Below are 25,238 nucleotides of genomic sequence, written 5' to 3' on the forward strand. Positions count from 1 at the left end.
AGCAGCTAGGGGGCCAAAGTTCAGCAGCCCTGGTCTAAGTACAAGGCAGCTTCCAAGAGAGCGTCTTCTTCGTTATGAGCTCGACCGTACACTGAGATAATCTGGAGAGATCCGTCAGCAGTTGCTACCAGACAGCTACTCAGGGATAGGCCTTCTCTGTGGCCGCCCCGAGGCTTTGGAACGCACTCCCTGCCGAAATAAGCGCCTCCCCATCTCTGAGGACAGCTTCTAAAAAGAGCCTCTTCAGATGCATTTACGCACCCATTTGTTTTAATTGGTTCTGTGTTTGCTGTAAACCGCCCAGAGACAAAGGTTTGCAGAGGTGTGAAAATATACAGAATAAATAAGTAAATGAGACGTCGGAAGGCGGAGAACTTTTCAGCACCCCACCCCCCATTTTCAGTGCCCCCCCCCAAAGCATGGGTGCCTGTTTGCCAACATTCCGCGACTGACCCTTCCCCTCCCCAGGTTAAAATGTCTATGAATATTCCATTGCAGTTGCTCCACCATTTGCCAACATTCCGCGACTGACCCTTCCCCTCCCCGGGTTAAAATGTCTATGAATATTCCATTGCAGTTGCGCCACCCCTGAGCAGGGAGGACTCGTGCTTACAGAGGGCTCCTGGCCCGTGTGGGGTCCCAGACTGCAGAGCGGCTTTGAGGCTCACCTGCCTGGTTGCTGAAGTGTGCCTCCATGGCGCTGGGCTCGTTGCTGCTGAGGGACTCTAGGTGGCGCCGTAAGGACTCCAGTTTCTCTTCCAGCCCAGCGTGGCTCGGGTCGAAGAAGTTGCTCTCTTCCACCACCTGGTTGAGCCTCTCCAGCAGCTGCGTCACCCTAGCGGGGAGAGCAGAGGGGATGCTAGCTATCGGAGGGGGTGGGAGGAGAGAGAACCCCCTCCCACACTCCCCACAGGCTCATCTGCTGCAAAGCAGGCAGGCTGCAAGTGTGTGCGCATGAAGTTTAAGAACCATGCACAATAAGGAGCATAAAATACAGAGCAGCAGCACAACAGATCCCTTGACCTGCTGGGAGCGAGAGCCCAGCCGCTGGGAAAGGGGCCCGCAAAGGCCCTGCTGGGGACCAGCCCTCCCACCGCCTCTCTTGCTCTCCTCTAGAGATGCCACCGAGCCAGGCAGAAACTTCAGAGATGCGTCAGCTTCTCACCAGGTAGCAGGGAATGCCCTTTCCAATCATAGCCAGTTGTGATATATAATAATAGTCAAAAGGCCACTGCTTGGCGGCATGCACAGGCTCCTGGGTTCAATCCCCAGGAAAAGGGTCTTGGGAAGCCCAGACGACAAAAGGGCCCAGCAGCTGCTGCCAGTCAGAGCAGACAAGCTTAAGCTAGATGGACCAAGGGTCTGACTTGGGAGAAGACAGCTCCTTATGTCTTCAGGGTTCACCCTTTGCCGCCACCCACTGGCCTGTGAAAGCCCTGCCTATAGGAAGCTGCCTTACACCGAGTCAGGCCCTTGATTCAGCAAGCTCAGTATTGTCTACACGGACTGGCAGCAGCCCTCCAATGTTCCAGGCAGGGGTCTCTCCCAGACCCACTTGGAGATGCTGCCAGGGAGGGGACTTGGAAGCTTCTGCATGCAAGCAGGCAGGTGCTCTCCTTCCCAGAGCGGACTCCATTATCCCCTGAGGGGAATCTCTCACAGTGCTCACACATGTAGTCTCCCATTCAAATGCAAACCAAGGCAGACCCTGCTTAGCAAAGGGGGCAGTTCATGCTCGCTGCCTCCAGACCAGCTCCCTCCCCTTGCAGAGCACAGCCCCACCCCAGAGTGATGGGGGTGGCGTCACTCTCTTGACACACACAGGGGGGTGCGGGAATGGCCGGGGGGGGCGGCCAGGGCTCTCTCAGCTGGCTGCGCCCCCTGGGCATGCAGGCCCCCTCCCCACCGAAGCGAGTAGCGGCCATCGCCACCTCCCTGGGCAGCAAAGTCCGGGCACCTGGCATTGCCTTCCTTTTTGTCGGCCGTGCATTGCCGGGGTCCTTTTCCTTTCTCTCTTAAGCTAGGAGGCTGCCTCGGACCGACCCTTGGCCCAGCCAGCTCAGGGTTGTCTACACTGACTGGCAGCGGCCTCTCCGGGGTTCCAGGCAGAATTCTGCCTTTCCGGGAGGCAGAATTCTCTCATCTGTGGGCCACACCCCGTCTACCCTCAGCTGGCTGCTGAATCCACATCCAGTTACTTCTTGGCAGGGCTCCTGCTTCTCTCGGGCTCCAGACCAGAACCTGAGCTGCCCGTCTCAACCTCCTCCGCGAGGTTAGCGGCACAGAGAATACCACTGGACAGCAGGCCCCGGGCAGGACTGGAGCGTGCAGGTCCGAAACCGGACCATCAGGTCTCGGCAGAGTTCAACGCCAGGCCAGCTGCATTAAGCAACTTTGAAAAGCTGGCGTTAACCCCTCCCTCTCAAGGCCGCACGAGAGGCAATGCGGGAGAGCCAAATATAACCCACACTGAGAGTGGATCGGATCCAGGTACCGTGTGTGTACAGGGATCACACACGGGAACCTAGAACATCCAGCCCCTTCCCCGCGAGGGGGAATTCTGTTATGGACCGGATCAAAAGCTAATAAAAACCACCATAAGAAAGAACATCCCTCTTCGAAAATTACCCCGTTCACTGTTAAATTTGAAGTTCCCCTGCTGTCCCAGGTGCTGTGGATTTTTCTAACCCTCCAATCACACACAGCCTTCTCCCTCCTGCCAAGTCCGATGTGTGGATCTCCAACTGATAGTTTCACGCCCCCCACACCCCCAGCTTTCTTGAACCTTTCATCTGCTCAAATGGCCTCAGCAAAAGCACGCCTACGTCACCCGAGACTGCACACAAACAGGTCCCCAAGGAACCACCTGGTATCTGGAGTTCTTTGTGTGCTCTTGAGCTGTGAGAGAGAAAGTGGGGGGGAACCCACACACCTCCTCTGTTCACAAACACACCTCTCCCACGCCAAGCAATACAGAAAACACGCCGGGACTCTAGAGCCAAACAAAAGCTCCGGACTCACGTGGAGTTGGAATACTGCAAGAACCCAAACTCGTCTCGCTGCCCATCGGGACAAAGGGACTGCATCACCGGCAGGATCCCAGCAGAGGTGAGCGGAGCTGCCGTGTAGAAAGCTAGAGAGGGGAAGAGCATGAGAAGAAAGAGGAGAGGTGGGGGGCGCCCCCGTCGCAAAGAGTAGTGCAAGTGCTGGATCAGTACCGTTACTCTACAGGAAGGCCCCTCCGTCAAGCTAGACCAGGGACAGGCAACCTCAGCTCTTCAGCTGTTGTTGAACTACAACTCCCATCATCCCCAGCCACGATCGTGGTTGGGGAGGATGGGAGTTGTAGTTCAACCACAGCTGGAGAGCCGAGGTTGCCTACCCTTGAGCTAGACAGTATTCAGAGGGTGAGAAGGTCAGAGGTTGTCCTTTCCATTCAGCCAATGTTGGGTCACTCTCCAAGGACGAGCCTACAGAAATCCTCACCATGATGAAACGGACCAGGATTCAGATCCAAACCGTAATTTCCCCCAGAGTTCAAAAATTCAGCACATTCTGAACCAAGTGAATTCCCCCACCCCAAAATCTCAAGTTTTGTTTTGGCCAACCACCCCGTTGTTTTAGATTTAACATTCATGTCCAGGTGCTAATCCTTCTACAGGCCCAAGAAACTGGGCAGAATCCCCGCAGATCTCTCTGAAATTTTGGATTTTGAGTGTCTTAATTGTGTCACAAATTGCACCCACCAGCCAATTCGACTCATGGTTCATGCACCATCTGACTAGCGATAGAGCAAACGTGGGACAGAGTTTCCAGCCGGATGCTCAGTGGTGAAATTGTCTGATCCTGTGCCAAACGGAACGAATCTACTTTGGTAGCCTAAATTGGCAGCTTCCAAATAAATAGGTTTATAGGATGTCCAGTCTATACTTGTTACTCTATACCAGAGCGTCTCAAACTTGGGGCCCCAGATGCTGTTGGACTACAACTCCCATCTTCCTCAGCCACAACAGCATTGGATGATGGGAGCTGTAGTCCAGCAGCATCTGGGCTTGAGAAACGCTCATCTACACAGTAAGGCTAGAGAGAGGGACTCTAGTTGTGTATGAATTAGCACCCCATGCTGCCGTTCCTTCCCATGGACAGCAAGACAACCTCTGACCTTTGATCCTGGCCCAAATGGGCTTGCCTCAGGCCAGGCTGTTAGCATATCCTACCAGACAAGGTGGGTTAAAAGAACAGAGGAAGGCGGATGGCACGAGAGAAGAGGTTATTAAGGCACAGTACAACCAGGTCTGCAAAACCCACGCTCCTCTGGCAGGCCATCCATGGACATGTCCGTCTAACTCCCAAAATTGCAGCTGGTCAGGGCAGAGAATTAGGATGGGGTGGAAAGGAAGGATAATTAAGCCACAGGGGAATCTAGAAAGGGGTGGGTTTGGGACCCGGTAAGGAAACACACTTGTGCACTCCAGAACTTCAGCAGAAATGTGGGGCAGAAAGATCTCTGTGGTGGAAAATGTTCTGCAAAGCAAAACGTTCTGCGGGCATCTTTTCCTACAGATACGTTCCATTCTCAAAAAAGGGTTGTTTGATAGAATTAAGGAGTAACCTAATTAACAGATACAATACCAGTTCAACTGGACTGGTTCGGAGTTGGAATTTACGTCCCCCAACCCCAAGAAAGAATGGAAATATCTGTCTCTCTAATGCACAGCTCTTTAGATGTGTTAGGAATTAGTGTGTTAACAGTTTTCAGGACCTTCTTTTCTGCTTTTCTTAAAACTCAAACAATGTCAAGGAAGCTAATGCTACTGAGTTGTCATGGCTTCAAATATGTACAAGCATCCAATAAAACTAATGATGTTTAGGTTGTGTTTGAATACATTTAAAATCACATTATGTGCTTTAGTGAATGTTTTTCCTAATCAACCATTTCAGTCCAAACAGGTTGGACAACTGAAAAAAACTGCAGAGATATTTGTACAGCACATAAAATCAAACAATGGTGCACTTTATTTTTAGCTTTGTTTACGAAATGCAAGTCAAATAAACACACCAAATCAAAGCTCAATCTATTTTGAGCATCAAAAAACCTTTTGGAAATATTTCTGTCCAAAAAACTCACGTCCCATTACTGCCCACCAGCAAAATGGTTGTGGCTTTTTGGAATCAAAGCATCACAAAGCAAGCATAAGATGAGTTGAATTTGCTCTGGATTAAATGTGCAGAAATTTTTATTTCTTTGAGGCACACAAGAGGTTAATATGGCTGGAAATAGCTATATAGGTTTCCACTCACTGGCACCCCGGGAAGATTAAAAACAAAGCAGAAGGACAAGAATGTGAGGGCTAAAAATGAGTACATTAGTCAAAGCAGCCCCAGGGTTAGGTCAACATGGCCGCCCTTGTCCCAGAATGCTTTGCTCAAGGCAAACAGGAAAGAGAAAGCAAACTTACAGACTACAGGGAACATAAGCCATTAAGTCAACAAAAACAAAAGAATGAAAGGTGGCAGGAATGAAAGGAAGAAAGAAAAAAATAGGGTGGGGAGAAGAGAGAGAGAAAAATGCGTAAGACAAAGAAAAACAAAACTTAAAAGCAAACATGACTATACAGAGGCACAAATATGGCATGATATTGGACGGGTGAACTTTAGCCGTCAATAAGATGGCGTTCTGGTAGGCAGTTCTCCAGTTGCCGCAACTTTGGCACAGAAGACGGCAGCCAGGAAAGCTTAGGATAATATGACAACTTAAATAAAGAAATGCTCCTTATCTCCAACAGCCGCAGTTTGAATTTCACCCTCTTACAGATAAATTTCCTGGGCTTGGTTGCCATTAGGTGGGTCCTGAGACGTCTGTCCCCACATAGAAATGTCCCTTGTACCGTGTCAGAGGGTTTGTCCCCATAGCCCAGTATTTTCGACTTGGGTTTCATAGAAACATAGGAAGCTGCCATATACTGAGTCAGACCATTAGTCCATCTAGCTCAGGATTGTCTACACAGACTGGCAGCAGCTTCTCCCAGGTTCAGGCAGGGGTCTCTCTCAGCCTTATCTTGGAGATGCTGCCAGGGAGGGAACTTGGAACCTTCTGCATGCAAGCATAAAGATGCTGTTCCCAGAGTGGCCTCATCATCCCCTGAGGGGAATATCTGACAGAGCTCACACATGTAGCCTCCCATTCAAATGCAAACCAGGGCAGACCAGGCTTAGCAAAGGTCTAATTCATGCTTGCTGCCACAAGACCAGCTCTCCTCCCAGGTCAACTATCTGAGGTCAGTTGAAACCTTCCCACCTGGAAGGGCTCCAGGGCTACATGACAGACATTTAACAGGTGACACTTTCCCCAGACGGAACCATGCAGCATAGGGAGAGTCTTCACCTGTGGAGTTGCTGCCTATGTCACATTTATTAAAAGAAATATCAAACACAGGCAAGGCAGACACAACCAAAATATAATAAGCAAAATACACGGTCAACAGTTTGTAACAATAAAAATAAGTAAATAAGGACAGTAGAGGGTCAGGAGAGCAAAAACTACACCGAAAACAGAGAGATGAAACCTTCAGACTGGGTAACCAGCTCAGCAAAATAGGGTGGTCTTAATCTTTCGGGGAGTAGTGATCAAGGGGGCCAATTGGCTTTCACAGGGCAGAGAGTTCCACAGGGCTCAAGGCTCAGCACCAACCCCCGCCCATTGATGGATGATGAAGGGAAAGCTGGAACTCACAAGAGAGGAGACAGTGATCATTTTGGCATCACCAGTGCAGTAGGGCACCATATTGGGCAGTAACTGTGCCAACAACCTAGGAGAATGGGGTTCTGAGTCCACTACTTACCTTCCTTCACGGGGATGGTGGGTTTCTTCTGCCGGAGCCCCAGCAAGATGAAGAAGAGGACCAAAGGGATGAAGATCTCAAAGGCCAGCACCCACTGGGGATGAGAAGGGGAAGAAATGAAACGCACAACAACAGAAAATGGGACACACAGAGAATAGTGTTAATTCTCCTCTCCCTCGCCCCTGCCATTGGTACAGACCCTCACAAAAGGTGACAGAACCAGGGAGAAGTTTTTCCATGCTTCTCCCATCTTCCTGGAAATCTCTGTCATCCAGTTAGGAGCAGGAGATCCAGCCAGGAGACCAAAGGCAGACCATATTTACAGACGGCATGCTTAACCTGTGGAATCTGCGGCCACAAGATAGCTTTACAAAGGAGAATCAGACAAATTCAACTTGGTCTATGGCTATTAACTGATGGTTAAAACAGAACCTCTAGGTCCAGAGATAGTCTACCTCTGAATGCCAGATGCTGTGGGCAACAGGGAGTGGGATGTTTGGGGAACAGCAAGACATGATTTTTTTTTATTTTTTTTTATTGCACCTATTTCTCATTTTTGCTTCTTTACTCTAACCGGTTGCAACTTTATAATCTAATGCAGAGATTCTTAAACTTGGACTACAACTCCCATCATCCCTAGCCACAATGGCTGAAGGCCACTGGGATGATGGGAGATGTAGTTCAATAGCATTTGGGGACCCACATTTGAGAACATCTGATCTCACAGTTCCCCCCATCCCGTTATCACAGATCAGTGAATCCACATGCAGAAAATATCCAGTACAATATCCAGTAGGGCAAGGAAGGATGGGGATTTCATTATCAAGCCAACCAAATCACCTCCTCCTCTTTTTCCAGTCTGGCTGATCCGCTTGCACCGTCTTGCTAAACCCAACTGTGGGGACCGTGCAGAGTCTATTTACATGCTCCTTTTAATTGTGTGGCAATTAACATCTTCAATCTCAATTCCCAGTCTGAAGCTTCTCTTTTATGTAGCCCAGAAGCACCATCAGCAGATTCAAAAGGTAACCAACATCCAGAGAGCTCGTAAACTTTAGACCAAACAAGCAGCCAATACCGTTATGTTTTTTTTTTTTTTAAGATACAAAAACATTCTTGAAATAATAGGGATTGACTGTAGCGTCTCCCCTCCCCCAGTTCTGCTGGGGCCAGTTCACACACACACACCCCCTGCACGGATGCCAGCGGGCCACAGAGTTAAAATCTGTGGCAAGCTATTTTTGCCCATTGGAGAGATGGGGGGGGAGTGTGTGCAAATGCTGTATCAGTTCCACGCTCTCGGAGAGCGTAAAAGGGCAGCGACTTTGTTACGTCACCCTTTGGTGGCAAGAGCTTGAATCACTCTGCTTCTCACCGCCTGAGGCACATTAATAACTGCAGCTCCAGAAATTCCAAACCATCTGGGAACTGCACGGAAAAGGTCACGTCCAGAGCAACTCAAGAAAGCGACAATCGTCTCTAAACTCGGCTCAGCCTCCGGCGGGGTTGCCAAGTTTTAAGGACAAATCCAGAAGTGTAAGTGCAGACTCCAGCTCAAGCTGTCTATCACCTTTCCTTCCTTCCACTCTCCCCAATGAACATAGGAATCTGCCATATACTGAGTCAGACCATTGGTCCATCTAGCTCAGTATTGTCTTCACAGACTGGCAGCAGCTTCTCCAAGGTTGCAGGCAGGAGCCTCTCTCAGCCCTATTTTGGAGAAGCCAGGGAGGGAACTGGGAACCAAGATGCTCTTCCCAGAGTGTCTCCATCCCATAAGGGGAATCTCTTACAGTGCTCCCACCGTCTCCCATCCATTTGCAACCAGGGTGGACCCTGCTTAGCTAAGGGGACGAGTCATGCTGGCGACCACAAGACCAGCTCTCCTCTCACTGAGGTTGTAAGCTCCTCGGGGCAGGGGCCTGCATTCCTCTGTAGATACTCTATACACTGATACAACTGTATTGAACACACACGACTTGTATCCATCGCGGACGCGATGCTGAAGCAATCTCAGGTACTTCCAGCCACGGAAGAGGTGAGCACTGCAATTAGGGGACCTTCTTTTTAATTTAAAGGGTGGGGGGAAGAAAAAGAAAATAACTAGGTGTTCTTTATTGCAAGTGCTGAACTCCAAGCATGTGGTGTGCCAGTGAAGAGGGAGGGCAAATATGCTGACTCATCCAGACATAATGCGCTGATTTGGCACATTTCTCTGAGCGTGGAGTGGTGATGGATGACTTCCTTTTCCCCAAAAAAATCTATACATGCCTTGCTCTAAAGAATAGGAGCCAACTCTGAAATGCACAGGTCGCCTGGGCCCAGCATGAAGCGCTGCTCTCTGAAGAGTCCGCCTCGTGCAGCAGCGGGCTCTCCTCCGCTGAAGGTTTCCAAAGAGAGGATGGACAGGGATGGGGAACCTGCTTCTTGAGCCGAGCAGGGGGTGGACTAGATGGCCTCTAGGGCCACTTCCAACTCTAGAATCCCTGAGTCCCAGAGCCTGGTCCAAGTGGGAACCCCATACAGTCACTTAACTGAAGCTAAGCAGGTGCTGGTGTGGTCAGTGCCTGTATGGGAGACCCACATGTGCCACCTTTGGGGGCAGGGCTGTAGCCAGCTTGGCATGCAGAAGGTCCCAGGTTCCATCCCTGGCAGCATCTCCAGGTAGGGCTGGGAGAGACCTCTGCCTGGAACCGTGGAGAGCTGCTGCCAGTCAGGGTAGACAGTTCTGAGCTAGATGGACCAAGGGTCTGACTCAGTATAAAGGCAGCTTCCTATGCAATTCGACAGCTCCGAAGGTTCTTCATACTTGGCTCCTATGGATACCAGAATTTTTGACTGGAGACCCTTCTGGGCAGTACCTGAAGATAAGCATGAAACTCAGCATTTGGGGAGGGAGCAGAGGCAAGGTCAACCCCCTCTATGATATACGACTAAAAAGCCCACTCGGGGGGGGGGGGAGGAAAAAGCGGGGGCGGAACCAGGTTGAGTGTGTATGGGGCCGATAACTTTGTTTTTTGCCTACCCTCCCCAAAGCAGGAAAGCCAAGGAGATTTTATTGCGGTATAATGCAAGTGGCGATTCTTGCCAGAGCTGGTGATGTTAAGACGCCTTCCTAAATTTGGAGAAAGGCAGACAGGAGGAGGATCTTCCAGGTTTGTTGGCTTAAACTTTGGGAGATCGCTGTCTTTTTGACACTCTGCATTCCCTCCCAGACACCTACAGGAATTCCTGGAGCAGACACTGAGTCACCCAGCAGACACACCACACACAGACACACTTTCGGCCCGAGAAAAAGCAGGTAAGTCAGATAGGCAGGCAACGATCACCATGGAGAACGGAGAAAGGCAAGCAGAATGGCCAGGAGAGTGGCACACCTCCCTGAAGGCAGGAGAGAGAGCCACACTGCTGCCCCTCTGCATGAGTCCTCGAGTGGCAGAGGAAAGAGGGTCTCTACTACAGAAGACTCCCATGGCGGAGATGGAGAGACCAGTGCCCGTGGAAAATAACCACAGGCGTGTTTTCAAACGTCTGCCGGATGAGAAGGTGGCAGAAACTTGCACACGGAATTTGTGTCTGCTTTTGCCTCACCCGGCCTTTCCATCTGAGAGGCATTTGTCGAATCACGCCTCTGCTTCTTTCTGCCAGCACAAGCGAGGTGGCCAGCTCTCTTCAAAGCTCTGTAGGCACCTAAGAGTGCACAGAGAGGTCTGGACCAGAAAGGAAAAACTGAGCGGGGCAGACAAAAGGAGCAAAGTGCATTTATGGGCAGCTGAGCTGGACCCCTGATTTCTGAAACAAGTAGGGGGCAGGTGGGGAGCGGGGGGCAAACTACCTGTCTGCGGAGGCCACCCTTGGTCCACTCTAGACCAGGGTATGCATCACAGCATGGGCAGAGAAAGAGAGACACCCATTCCTCCCCTCTGTCGATGTGGAGGAAACTGCATTTTGTGCCTCCAAGGGGATTTTAAAGCAAGTTCTGCAAAAGGGGGACTCCAAGGAAGCTAAGCCCCCGTTCTGCAGTTTGGTGAGCATCTTTGCTAATCCAGCTCCCACCCCAACAAGCAGGCCTCACTCTGGATACCCTGCCCCTCTTGCCAGCTGCCTGGGCGTCACCATTGTTTTTTTGGGGGGAGGGTTCCCCCTCCTCCTTGTTTACTAGTCGCTGGGGGGGGGGGAAGAGGCACTGACAATCACCCCTTTGTCCCCGTGACACATTCATGCTCGTGTTCTTTGCCAGCCCCTACCAGGCAGTGACAACTTCAGGGTGGGGCGTCCTTGTTTTCCTTTGAGGTTTCAGAAACGCCACTCACATTTCTGATGTTGCTTTTGAGGAAAATGAGGCAGCAAAAATAAAAAATAAAAAATCAAGGCTCACAGCAGCAGTGGTGGCCACATGCGGCACTTTTAAGGCGACCCTGGTTTGTGACCCTGATTTGTGCCCACAACAGCCCTGCGAAGCAGATCAGTAGCCTGCAAATGCAGAACAAGGAGTGGCTGATGGGGAACTGGCCACAGCTACCCGCAGTGGTGGCACCACTTGAACACAGCTCCTTGGCTCTTCACAGGGCCAGCTGTAACCACACTGGATTTCTTTACAATGGTAATTAAGAACAGCCCTGCTGGATCCAGCCCAAGAAGGCCCATCCAGTCCAGCATCCTGTTTCCCACAGAGGGCCACCAGATGCCCACAGGCAAGAGGTGAAGGCATGCCCTCTCTCCTGCAATTGCTACCTTGCAACTGGGATCCAGCATTATTCCTGAGAATGAGGAGAGACCAATACTGCCTACTCATGACAGTATTTTTTTGCCCACACACATTGCTCATATACGCAGAATCCTGGCAAAGTGCAGGCTCAAATTTGGCCTCGGAAACTCTCCAGGCCAGCCAATTCCAGAAGCATTGAGAGCACACGCTCAACAAAGCAGAATCTCCCAGAACCTTCTGGGAGGAAACCACGGCACTCTCTATTCTAGGGATGCACAGCTTCAGCCCTCCTGCAGGTGCTGACTACAACTCCCAGCATCCATGACTATTGGCCACTGTGCCCGAGGATGATAGTTGCTGTAGTCCAACATGGACTCTATGGCTGAAGTCCCTCCAAATGATTACACCTGACCAGGGCTTTTTAAAAATGTGCAGCTAGACGCACAATGCGTAGTTCCAAAAGAATATTTATGCCGTTCAAAACTTCAAGGCACACAAGAGCCGGATGAGGCAAAAAGAGACGAATGTGAGAAAAGCAAAGCGAGTCACCCAGGTTTCTCCAGGGCCTGAACCTGAATCAAGAGCCCCATTTTTCCTCCCTCTGCCAAAGACGCAGACTTCTCCAAGGAGTATAACACTTGTTCTGAAGCAGGCTGTCCAATTCCCAGTTCTGATGGGGTATTTTCTCACTCTGCAGGCTCCTAAACATCACAGAATGGGACTCTAGCCCTTAGGCAACAGAGTCTGGGTGCACACCCAAGAAAAATGCACAGGTGTGTGTGGTTGTGGCACATGCATTACACTCCCATGCCACTGCCACGTTCTGAGTTTTCTTTGAAAACTGCTCTGGGGAGAACACACGTCTGGCTAATTAAGTCTGTGGTACAGAACGGAGGATGCTGGGATGCTGTCTGAGGTGGCAGCCAACACATCGAAGCGACCACAAGGCAAACATTTCCACAGGGTTTGGCAAAAGTCAGTGCACAAACCAGAGATGGTGACGGAGGCTGCTTTCTCCACCACCTCAAAAAATGGTCTCTGGAGAGGTGGCTTTCCGCCTTAGAAAAACGGTTGTGGCGAACCATCCCCCAGTTAAGGGAGTGTTGGCCCTCCGGATTCACGTGGTGACCCAGGTTTGTAAGGGCACACAGACTGAAAGACTTCATTGAAAGACTGTCCATTTAGGCTACCCAAAAAGAGTGCCAGAAAGTGAGCAGTTTCCACAAAGTGTTTCCATTCTGCACAGGGCTGCTGGTCTAAGCATTTTTCGGTTTTCAATATTTCCCCCAATATCAAGCCATTGCAGTCTCCAGCCTTGCTTTCCAGCATCACTTGGAGATTCCAGGCCAATCCCAGAGGGCTGCCAACCCTACCTACCTCGCAGGGCTGTTGTGAGGATAAAGGGGAGAACGATGCATACCCCGCTAAAGGAAGCGCTGCAAACTCTGACTGAAGCTCTTCCTGGGGATGGTATGTTCAGTTTTTCACTCAAGCCATTCGGATTTCCAGGCTAGCTTTCAAGCGTTAGCCGAGGATGAAGGCAGATCCTTGGGGAATCCAGATCAAGTCTGAAGAACCGGCAATTCTCTGTGTAAACCGCCCTGAACCATTTTTGGAAGGGCGGTATAGAAATCAAATCAAATCATTCAATCAAATCCTATCTCCACACATTTTTATAGCAACAAGTATCTATATTTGAGAATTTAGGGTGCAGCATTTAGATGAGCTGTTTGGGGGGGTCAGGTGGGGGCTCTTTGGCCCCCAAATATTGCACCCACCAGGTCCAAGGCAAAGTGTGGAAACAGAGACTTTGGAATAATGAAATGCAGATCAAGGAAGATTTTCATAAATGAAAAGCAAAGAATTTTGCATAATCGTTGCATGCAGAGGTTGGCTAGAGAGATATGAACAGCGGCGGTTTAGGTGCAGGGGGTGGGGGCTATTTGGAGCAGTGATAGACAAATACACGATTCCTGCCGCAAAAACCAGGGCGACTTTGAGTTGGGGCATCTTTGAGGCGAAATCGGCACATTTCGATGCATGAGCTCCCCAGCTTCTCACTTCCCCTCGCTGGCTGCCACCACCACACAAGGCCTCGTCCGTTTCCATAGCAACAGAAACAGATTTAGCATGGCAAGCAGCAGTCATGCCATCTTGTGCTCCCCCCTCCCCGACAAAAGATTTAAAACCACACCACACTGAGTTGATGCCAAACCTGATAAAAACACGGGGGGGGGGGGAAGGACTGTGGGTGGTTGCCAACTGTCCAGGAAAAACCCTGGCCTGGCCTGCTCTTATGCTTTTCAGCCACAGCAGACTTTGCAATGGTACGGTTATGCCCCGCTCCCCCCCGCTTTTAGGAGAAGGGGCCGCTTTCTTCTGCCTTTTGCGAAGTAAACTGCTTGGGAAATGTGTTTTGTCGACAAAGACGTAAATATAAACATTTTGTATAACAACAACATGAGCTGGTCTGGTGGTAGCTAGCATGACTTGTACCCTTAGCTAAGCAGGGTCCACCCTGATTGCATTTGAATGGGAGACTTGATGTGTGAGCACTGCAAGATATTCCCCTTAATAGGGGATGGGGCCGCTCTGGGGAGAGCATCTAGGTCCAAAGTTCCCTCCCTGGCAGCATCTCCAAGAGAGGGCTGGGAGAGATTCCTGCCAGCAACCTTGGAGAAGCCGCTGCCAGTCTGTGAAGACAATACTGAACTAGATAGACCAAGGGTCTGACTCAGTATACGGCAGCTTCCTATGTTCCTAATATCCACAGACCTCCAGATAGAGCGGCTTCTCTCTCTCTCTGCTTCTCATGCATCCAGATGAGCAGGGGATGGGAAAGAAGTGATCACACTGCAGTACTTTTAGCATGTTCCCGTGCTTTGATTGTCCTGACCATCAGGCCTGCAGCGGACAAATTTGCAATGTAGTTTTAAAAGTTTTTAAAAGAAGGGGGGGGGAACCCTGCTATAAAATGTTAGCTATGTTGCCAGAGGACTGGAAATGAAAATTGCCAGGAATGTTCTCCATAGAGAGAGAAGGCAACCATTTGTTCATTGTTACCCCAACCCAGACTCTGACTCTCACTCTGGGCAAAAGGGACGGCAACTCTACCCTCATTGTAGGGAGATTGGGATTTAAAAGGGGCACCAAAGGCCAAAATGTGCAGGTCGGCCTCGTGGACTAGAAGGGGGGAAACGCGCTGTGAGTCTCCTCGGCTGCCACAGCTGACTAGGGAAAAGGTCCTGCCAAGCTCCTGCCAAGCAGCCGTGCCCTCTAGCCCGGTTTGCGTGCCTCCAACCTGCAGCTCCTTTCCTTCCTTGTTTGCCATCTGAAGTGACCCTGCGGATGCTTCACGTCCAGCCACATTCCCTGAACCGGTGCCCAGAATCCGGGCAGGGCCAGCTGGGCACCTGTTTGGCTTCTCTCGCGTGAGGCGGGCAGCTTCTGAAGCGCCCACACGGAAAGAGGAGAGGGAGCCGAGCGACGGACATGTGGCGTTAAGTTGTGGAGCGCGTGGGCTCTGCGTCCCCATGGGAACGGTGCGGGCAGAGTTTTGCCCACCCAGCGCCACCTGCTCCTCCGGAGTGCACCAGGGTCTCCTCTGCCTCTCGCTGGCGCTTCCGTCTTTGCAACTCGATCCAGCCAAGGGGCGTTAGAGAGGCTTTAGAAAGCGTAATCCCTCTGTGGTGTGAAGGGAGGAGAGGTTGGCTAGCCGGAGACACAAAGTCTCTGGGAGACAGCTCCCAAGCCTAATTCTCACTCAGGTGGTCGACTCTAGATCACATCAGGCTGCTCACAGGAACAAACGCGCGCGTAAGATCATCAGAAGAGCCCTGCTGGATCGGGCCCAAGGAGGCCTCTCTAGTCCAGCTCCCTGTATCCCACAGTGGCCCACCAGCAGGAGATGACGAAGGCATGCCCTCTCTCCTGTCCTTGCTCCCCTGCAACTGGCATCTAGAGGCATCTTGCCTCTGAGGCTGGAGGTGGCCCATAGCCACCAGACTAGTAACCACTGATAGCCCTGGAATTTGTCTAAGTCCCTTTTAAAGCCACCCAAGCTGGTGGCCATCACCACATCCTGTGGCAGAGAGTTCCATAGATTAATTAGGCACTGTGTGGGAAAGTACTTCCTTTCGTTGGTCCTAAGTTTCCTCACCATCAGTTTTATGGGATGACGCCTGGTTCTAGTGTTTTGAGAGAGGGAGAAAAAAATTCTCTCCCTGTCCACACTGTGCATCATTTTATAGACCTCTATCATATCTCCCCGTAGATGTAAAGTGTGCCGTCAAGTTGGTTTCGACTCCTGGCAACCACAGAGCCCTGTGGTTGTTGTAGTCGCCTCTTTTCCAAACTAAAAAGCCCCAGATGCTGTAGCCTAGCTTCATAAGGAAGGTGCTCCAGGACCCTGAAAATCATCTTGGTTGCCCTCTTCTGCACCTTCTCCAGTTCTACAATATCCTTCTTGAGATATGTGGTGACTAGAACTGCACGCAGTACTCCAAATGTGGCCGCACCACAGATCTGTATAAAGGCATTATAATATTAGCAGTCTTCTTTTCAATCCCCTTCCGAATGATCCCCAGAATCTCTGCATAAAACCGTCCTCCAAACACAGAAAAGACCTGAGATGCTAGTTTTCAACGTGAAGGGAAGTTTTCAGTTGTTGTATGGAGGAGCACTCCATGAAGCCTTGTGTTTCTCCCGGTTCACCATGGCCCACGCACGAATAAAACAGACTCTCTGTCTACCGCGGCACAAGCGAGCGAGCTTGTGGCCCATTGGGGCAGGGCCTTCCTTGGTGGCTTTCAGCGCCTTGCAGACAATCCTGGCTTTGTCTGGGCTGTAAAGTCAACTTCAGCCACCAAACGCAAAGAAATACTCCGAAAGACAAAAGACTCGGGCCAGGCCAAGTGTGGGTGTACGTTTCGGGCTGCAGTTGAATGGCCCTTCTTCCCTCCGCAGCCACTCTTCCAGAGAGAGTCCATTTTCAAGTCTGCAGACCCTCCATGATTTATGCCCAGGACTCTGTGTGTGTGTGTGTGTGTGTGTGTGTGCGCGCGCATTTCGACAGGGCACAACGGCAAGCGACCGGACGCAAAAGGCCGGGTCTTCAGGGGTGTGGAAATGGTTGTTTTCGTCTCAGGTTCCGTTTCACAACAACAACAAAAGCACCAGCACAACGTTGTACAATGCAGGAGGCTGTCAGGGCAGGTATCGCTCCCCCGTAGAAGGCTGTACAAGGCTGAGCTGCTCGGTCAGAGGAGAGGATACTGGGATGGAGCGGAGGTCTGATTAAGAGGACGGGCTGTAGCTCTTTCGTATGCACGAGGACCCAGGTTCCATCCCTGGCCGCATCTCCAGTTAATGGATCAGGCGGCAGTGATGAGAAATACCCGCCTCTGTCCAAGACCATAGAGAGCCAGGCAGTGTGGGCAATGCAGAGCTAGCTTCAGATATTCACCTGCCTTTGGGGAGGACCCATAGCTCAATGGCAGAGCATCTGCTTTGCATGCAGAAGGTCCCAGGTTCAGTCCCTGGCAGCATCTCCAGGTAGGGCTGGGAGAGACTCCTGCCTGGAACTCTGACGAGCCGCTGCCAGCCAGTGTAGACAATCCTGAGCTAGATGGCCCAAGGGCCTGACTCAAAAGGCAGCTTCCTATGTTCACTACACAGGAGAGGCTGTAACTCAGCAGAAGAGAGTATTTAGAATACTGCACACATCACGGGGTGTGGGTGTGTGTCTGTGTAGGGGGATAATGCTTAACTTGCAGTAGAGCGGGGGTGGGGGGCTCCAAAGGCCTTTAGGTCCAGGGTCCAAAATTACCTAGATGCACCTCTGGGAAGTTAACCAACTCCAGAAGGAGCAAGTCTGCAGGAATTCGAGAAGCCGAGTCCCTGCAGCCTATGGTCAGTCCCATCTCCAATGGAGGCCAACTGGATGCTCCCGGGAAGCTCACCCGGCCGCAGGGCAAGATAGGAGGAGGAGATCCCCCGGTTGCTTGTTCCCGGGATGTCACACTCAGTGCTAGACTGCTCCTGAACATGGGGGCTCTCTTCAACTCTTATGCCTTATTGAAGCCGGCCGGCCGGCCAGTCTGCCACAAAGCCATGGCATGGTTTGGGCGGGAATTACTTTTCAGCTCAGAAGACCCAGATGATGATGAGTCTTTTTAAAATCAAGTGCTTTTCTTTTAACCAGAGCGGGATCGGCCTGCCCACCTGCGAGCAACCCACACAAAGAAATGCAGATTTGTGTGTGGAAAAGGTTATGGCTGTTCTGAAGCTTCTTACTCCAATGGGGATTGGGTTTCTGTCTTAAAAAGAGGCCGGGCAGTCATAAAGGAACAAACAAATCCAGCTGGGGCAGACCAAAGTCCATCTCATCTTGCTTTCCGTTTCCAATAGCAGCCAGCCAGATGAAGCCAGCCAGCTTTCGGAGATCAGATGAAGGGAGCTGCTTTCCTTTGTCACTTGTCCTCGTTGTCCATAATTCAGGGTAAACTGCTCCTGTGCATGGAAACTCCATTTGGCTATTTCAGCAAATGGCTGCCAATAGAGCTCTCCTTTGTGGATGCCTCTAATATGTTTTTAAACACACACACACACACACGCTAAGTGCATAGTAGCATGAGCCCTGTGTGTGAATTATGCATAGAAGTACTTCCTTTCATCGGCCTGAATTTCATTGGGTGACCCAAGTTCTAGTGTACGGGAAAGGGAAAGAGATTTCTGACAATTCACTCTCTCTATGCCATTCATAAAACTTTGATAAACATCAATCACAGCCTTCTTTCTCTTCTTTCTTCCTCAACAAAAGAGCCCAGAATTATCCAGCCTTTCCTCAGGCAGGAGGCATTTCCGTTACCCATCTGGTTATCCTTTTCTGCACCTTTCCCCATCCTGCAACGTCCTTTTTAAGGCGGACTGACCAGCACGGCACACAGCGTTCTACATGCAGCTGCACCATAAATTTATATAAGAGCTTTATAATATTAGCAGTTTTATTTTCATCCCCTCTCCTAACAATCCCTAGCTGGAGTCTGCCTGCCTCTCTTCACAGCTGCCGCACCCCAGGCTGACATCTCCATCAAGATATCCACCGTGACCCCGAGAACTCTTGCCCCGTTCATCATGGCCAGTTCAGACCTTGCTGGTGCGTATGGAAAGATAGGGGCTTCCCCCCCACAAAAAATGCATCATTTTACAAGGAAGCTTGTTTGCCGTGTCGTCGCCCATTCACCCAGTTTGGAGAGATCCTTTTGGAACTCACTGCAGGCCACTCGTGAGGTCTCGATCTGGAATAATTTGGTCTTATCTACAAACCTGGACACCTCACTGCTCATCCCTGACTCCCAAGAATGTACTAGTTAATAGGGCAGCCATCTGAAACAGGATGCTGGACTAGATAGGCCTTGGGCCTGATCCAGCAGGGCTGTTCTTATGTTCTTAAGCAGCACCAGAAGGTCATGCAGGAGAAGCCTACACTCCAAGGAGAGACTGCCACCCATTCTTAGCCAAGGAACCCACACGGCCTCTTCAAGGACAGCCCCTCCTTGGCAAGGAAAACACAGGCAAATTGGTCAGAAGAGTAGCAGGCTCCGCTTAGACCACAACTGGACATATAGTGCCACCAGTCAATTCCACAAGATGACATTCTGGGACCCAAAACTGCCCCGGAAGGCTTGGAAGCCCTGCCTCCTGATTCCAGATGTGTGGTGGTGTTCAACCGCAAAAGCAAGGCACTCTAAACATGCTCAGAGGAACTCTCTTCACTCCCTCTTCTTCATCACTGAAAAACAGGTTCCATGCCTGACCTTGCTCAAATCCTGCTTCTTCCACACTCTGGGGGAAAGCCTTCTGCAGAATTAATCTCCCAGAAGCCAAAGTCTGACTTCTGAGCACGGAGGCGGCTCTGGAGAGGCACCCTGCTAAATCCCTTCATTCTAAATGCACATAAATTAAACCCAAGGAAGAAAGCAAAATCAATGTCCCTTCCTGGCTTGCTCTTGCAGAGGAATCAGGCGCAGTGGATCAGAAGGCTGCGTTGGGGATGTGACGATAATTCAGATCCGTACAAGATGTGGGTAGGAAAAAACCCCAACACCTCAGAACAGGGCTGAGCCCCTGGACCCGTTTTTGGAATGCCAGGGCCCAACCCTGGAATATTAATAATAAAAGGGAGGAATCTCCTGGGCACGTGCAGAGGGCCCTTCCATTTCCACTGAGAGACTAGTGCTGCTGCCCACACGCGAGGGATTAAGGGAGGGTCCGCAGCCACTGCCCCCAAGCCAAAAGCAGCTCCTCTTATGGGGCAGTGCTTGGCCCATCCCAGTTTCCCACCTAGAGGCAAAACAGGGGTACAGCAGTGACAGAGGGGCTAGTTTTGGGAGAGGATGAAGGAGATGGGCTTAGCTCTTCAGCTCCATCATCCCCTCTTCTCTAAAGAACTGCTCCACCAAGTTACCAAGTTGCAGACGCAGGGATAATAGGAACAGAACCTTCCAGCAGGCATGCGGCGGGGTGTGCATGTGTGTGTGCCTTCCTCCTTTTAGAAATTAAATCACTGCTGATGCATCCGTGTTTTAAGGGGTGGGGGCAGAAGCAGCGAGAAACCTGGGAAGGGGCACGCAGGGGGCGATAAAACCCAAATCATTTTGCAGTTCTGCCTCCCGAGAGGCCAGGAGGAGAATCAGGGAGCGGATCCCGAGGTGGAGGGTGGCGTGAAAACACACAAGGAGAGGCAGAGCCAGACCTGACCCATATAAGATTTGGGAAACGGCTAAATTTAGCTGAAGGGTGAGCGTACAAGCAGCTGGCAAAAACCATGCCCAGTACAGAGGTGTGCGGCAACAGGCCGGAGGAACGGAAGCCGACAGAAGCAGGGGAAGTCTGGAGCCCTGACAGGTAGGGAGGCAGCCCCCGCCCCTGGGGCCAGGCGTTACTAGATCCACAAGCACCAAAGCATCGGGCCCATCTTGGACGGCGGACCGAAGCTGTTGGGGAATCAAGGGTCTGCCATCACAGCTCCCTCCCTGCTCCCAAAGTCCAGGGGATGGTGAGCAAACTTGTGAAATGCACCTGTGTCATGACCACGCACAGGTGAGAGGCTGGGGTGCCACTCCCACCTGTGCCAGCATCCAAAGGGATCTGCCCAGCGGCGGGGTTGGGACGGATGGAAGCAGATGGCCTCTGACTCTCTCTCTCTCTTACTAGTATTCACCCTACAGAGTAGGAAGGGAAGCCAGTCTTGTGTGGCAGTGAACATGAATGTCCCCCTTTGCCAAGCAGGGCCCATCTCGGATTGCATTTGGATGGGCGACTGCATGGGAGTGCCGTAAGATATTCCTCCGAGGGGACGGGGCCATAGCTCAGTGGAAGAGCACCTGCATACTCACATGCAAAAGGTCCCCAGTCCAATCCCTGGTAGCTTCTCCAGATCAGGCTGAGAGAGACTCCTGTGCCTGCAACCTTGGAGAGCTGCTGCCAGTCTGTGTGGGCAATCCTGAGCTGGATGGACAAAGGTCTGACTCAGTACCTGCTTTTGCATGCAGAGGTTCCCCGGTTCAGTCCCTGGCAGCATCTCCAGGTTGGACTGGGAAAAGACCCTTACCTAAAGTGCTAGGGAACTGCTGCCAGTCAGTGTAGACAATGCTGAGCTAGATGGGCCAGTTTAGGAACACAGGAAGTTGCCATAGACTGAGTCAGACCCTTGGTCTATCTAGCTCAGTCTTGTCTTCACAGACTGGCAGCGGCTTCTCCAAGATGGCAGGCAGGCGTCTCTCTCAGCCCCCTCTTGGAGCTGCTGCCAGGGAGGGGACTTGGAAAACAGATGCTCTTCCCAGAGCGGCTCCATCCCTTGAGGGGAAGATCTGACACTTCTAGTCTCCCATTCATATGCAACCAGGGTGGACCCTGCTTAGCTAGGGGGACCAGTCCTGCTTGCTACCCCAAGGCCTGCTCTCCTTTATTGTGGCTGGGGATGAAGGGAGTTGTAGTCCAACACCAGCTGGGGAGCCAAGGTGGCCAACCCCGGCCACAGGGCAATTCCCAGCCCTCGACCAACCCAGTTGCCCTGGCAAATGCTCCCAGCCCTCTGGCTACCAGGACAGCACCACCCCACAGAGTCCTTCCTCCCCAGAGGTCTCCTTTGCCCTGCCCTTTCGGAGGAGGCAAGCAACAGCAGGAATCCCTCCTGAGCAGCTGGAGAGGGCTCCCCCTGTTTCTCAGCCTCTCCCCGTGCAAATGGCAGAAGACCCACTTCCCTCCTAAGCCCTCTGCCTGCCTGCCAGGAAAGGATAGGAGGGGACTGGTGGTAGCCCCAGATGATGGCTGGCTAGCGAGCAAAGCCTAAATGGGGGGGCTCCCTCCCGGGCAACTCCCACAGCCCCACACATGGAGAATGTGGGGGGGCTAGGCACAGATTTCCCCCCAACACAGAGGGTTGGGGGGGGGAATATTCCACATGCCCAGAGACAGCTCTGCCTTGAGGCAAGGTGAAGCCATCCACCTCAGCTGCTGAAACCTGTCGCACCCAAGGAAGACAGCAAATTGGGAATTTGACAGGACCAGTGTTCGAGGAGACTATCACCATTTGTTTTCTGTCTTCAAGGCACCATCCAGACTTTCTGCCTCAGGCATCGAAACATCTTGCACCGTCCCTGCAAATTCCACAGGGACTAGTATCTTGAATTCTAAAGAGCAGGCCTAGTACAATATACCAGAGAGAAAAGCTATTTTCATTCCTGGATACATTTCATTCCCATCACATTTAAGAGATGGAGACGGAGACAGACCGAAAATGCTTCACCCATTACCAAAAAAGAAAGGCTATATCAAGCCACATCTGTGATCCATCTGATCAGTATTCTGTCTATGGGCAGTGGCCAATGAGATGCTCCAGGGAGGCTCACTGGCAAAGCACGATGGGAACATCCAGCCACCACCGTTAATCCTCAACAAATAGGAATTGGACACTTAACTCTCTCAGAAAGGAAAGTAAGCAGCTGCTGAAACATCTATTCTCTCCATGCATTGAGACACACACAAGCCACAACTGTCCAAGTGTCCTGTGGCAATGAGTTCCACAAACCGGCAGCTACGACACCACACCTGGGCCAGGGTGATCTTAATTCAGATCGCATCTCAGCCTAATCCCCCTTCTCAGTCGCCATCCTCCCAGCCTCTCAAACAACCCAAGTGGCCTTTCATTCAGATCAACAATTCAGAAGGTGCACCAGATCTCAGATGCCGCAAGAGACAGAAGGGCACAGCCCTTACTTCTGCGTAAACATGCAGAATTTGTGACACACACACAATATTTAAAACATCTTTTTAAAAGGTGGATTATGAGTTGTGCAGTTAGCTTCTCAGAAATCTCTGACCAGTCACAGACAGATGAGATTCCTCTAATACACCTCTAGGCGACCAATATGGTAGTTACATCCACAGCCTCATGAGGCAGGCAGTTCTACAGGTTGATGCCACACTGCGCTAGGAAATACTTCTTTTTCACTACAAATGCAGCTCTTTTGTGGGATAGCCTTCTTTTTCCTTTTTTGCTCTTGAGTTTTTACTTTTAAAGAAGCATCTCGGCCACATACTTGGGAAGAAGAGAATGGCACCCAAAAGAATATATTTCCTTCAAGGGGGACACACAGGGGAATTGCAACATTCCAACACCAGTCATTTTGCCATCCCCTTTGACAGATTTGCTGCAGATGATGATGATGATGATTCAGGTGGGGGGGACTGAGTGACAGACAAACCCCTTCTCCCCCCATCTTAACCAAAGATAACAATGCTCAGTTGTCAGCCACCTCCACCCAAAGTTTGGGGAAGGGAATCTATCCGGATCCCCTCCAAATTAAGGGGATTTTCTCCCCACCTCACTACATCCATGTTAGGAAGGTGGGGGTCTTTTTCTGCACTGAGCACCTTCCCTAAACCTGCCCACCCCCGCGCGCACACACACACACACAGAGCCAAACTGGAAGAATCCTGTCCCAGCCGCAGTCTAATTCCCCCCCACACACACACATACACACCCTGCAACCATGGGGGGGGGGTCTTTCCTCCCCTGCGGGGTCTTAGACAGCCAGCCTTGCTCATGCAGTCTGCATGGCCTCTGGAGGCCTCCTGCATCCACCCCTGTTGCTGCTGGAGAGCTACAGAAGGGAAGCCAGTCCAACCCCTCTCTCCCCCAAAGGACGCAGATGCAGCCAGCCCAGCCTCCCCTCCCCAGCAACAGCAGCATCGCTCTCCCTTCCCCGCTCCCCATTTCGGTGTTGGCTTTCTTTGCATGGCCCCCAGCGGCAGCCCCTGAGCCTCTGCTGGCTCCCAGGCAGCTCGCTGCCCATCTTTGCAAGTCAATGCCCCCCACCTGGCCCCCGCTACTAACCGGGCTCCGCCGCTTGAGGGTGACATTTTTCCAGAGCAGGAGGTAGAGCTGGTGCAGAAACCCCATCCTGGCTCCTCTGGCAAAGGCATCAGCTCCGAGGCATGAGCGGGGGGGGGGGGCGGCCTCTGCGGGCAGGAGAGGGGGCGAGCGAGCTGGAGAGAGGCGGGCACGAGCGGGGCCTGCAGCGACCTCCCCTCCTCTCCTCTCCTCTGCCAGCAAGAAGAGGCCACAGAGAGGCGACCTGCGACGCGCCTTTATTGGGTTCCGCGGCCGCCCTCTGGCTTTGTCTGCTGCAGATGTGGGGAAGAAGAACGAAGCCGGGGAGGGAGGGAGGGAGGAGGGGGGCCGCCAAGCAAGCAGCCCGCAGGGAAGCAAGGCGCGCGCGGGGGGGGGGGTCGGCCTGTGCAGCGGCGGGGTCCGCTGTGGAAGCCCCCCGGCGGCGGCGGCGGCTGCTGCAGGGCGCCTCCTCCTCCTCCTCCTCCTCCTCTTTCCAGGTGCACGTCTGTGCCGTGCGCTCCTCCGCGCTCGCTGCTCCTGCACTGCAAACCTAACAGCCGGCCCCCGTCCAGAGCCAGCAGCGGCGGCGGCGGCGGCCTCCTCCTCTTAAAGAGGCAGCAGCAGCAGCAGCGCAGATTCAGCGGCCGGGGCGGGGGCGGAGGAGGGGAGGACGCCTGGCTGGCGAGGGGACCCCTTGCTCTGCGTGCCCCTCGCTCGCCGGGAGACGCGCAGCAACAGCCTGCCGCTCGCAGCCCTCCCTCTGCCTCCGAGTCCTAGCTGCGGAGGAGGAGCGCAGGGCTGCCGCCGCCCCATCGCCCCGGGGGACGGAGAGCGAGCAGCAGCCACCATTTCTGGCTGCCTCTTCAGTGACATCCAGACCCAAGTTTCGCAGGATCGCCCGCAAGAGCCAGAGGGGCCGCCGCCGTGGCGAAACCTTGCCCCCCTCCCCCCCCCTTTTTTTTTGTTACTTCCTTCCTTCGGTGTCTCTCTTCACCGTCCTGGGTCCAAAGCCTCCCCGCGGCCAGTTCACACAACAGGATCAAAACAGAAAGAAGACTCCCATTTGCAAGAAGCCCCCTGCTCCAGCAGAAACACAGCTACATGCAAGAGAGCGCGCCGGAGGCGGCGACTCATGGGCCGAACCCCTGTTTAAAAGGCGCGGTGGGGGGGGGCGGGGGTCCTTCAGATCCGCCATGCGGATCTCGACTGCCCGTGAATTCCCCCAGCCGGTCCGGGGGCAAGCACTGAGAAGGCCCTTTCCGGATCACACAAAGCGCTTCCAGGGAGCTTA

General features: G+C 52.2%; 1 protein-coding gene across 1 annotated transcript in view; it reads right to left on the reverse strand.

Moving 5' to 3' along the window:
• Window positions 1-24,787, reverse strand: part of ABCA2 (ATP binding cassette subfamily A member 2) — a 64,184-nt gene extending 39,397 nt beyond the window's left edge. The window contains exons 1-4 of the mRNA XM_053281753.1: window positions 23,951-24,787; window positions 6,843-6,936; window positions 3,022-3,133; window positions 669-835 (exon numbers count right to left, since the gene is read on the reverse strand). Coding sequence (XP_053137728.1) covers window positions 669-835; window positions 3,022-3,133; window positions 6,843-6,936; window positions 23,951-24,016 — 439 coding nt within the window. The 5' untranslated portion in view covers window positions 24,017-24,787. The remainder of the gene's footprint in view (window positions 1-668; window positions 836-3,021; window positions 3,134-6,842; window positions 6,937-23,950) is intronic.
• Between the last annotated feature and the right edge of the window lie 451 nt (window positions 24,788-25,238).

This window comes from Hemicordylus capensis, chromosome 17, assembly GCF_027244095.1.
Source record: "Hemicordylus capensis ecotype Gifberg chromosome 17, rHemCap1.1.pri, whole genome shotgun sequence".
Classification (NCBI taxonomy): Eukaryota; Metazoa; Chordata; class Lepidosauria; order Squamata; family Cordylidae; genus Hemicordylus; species Hemicordylus capensis.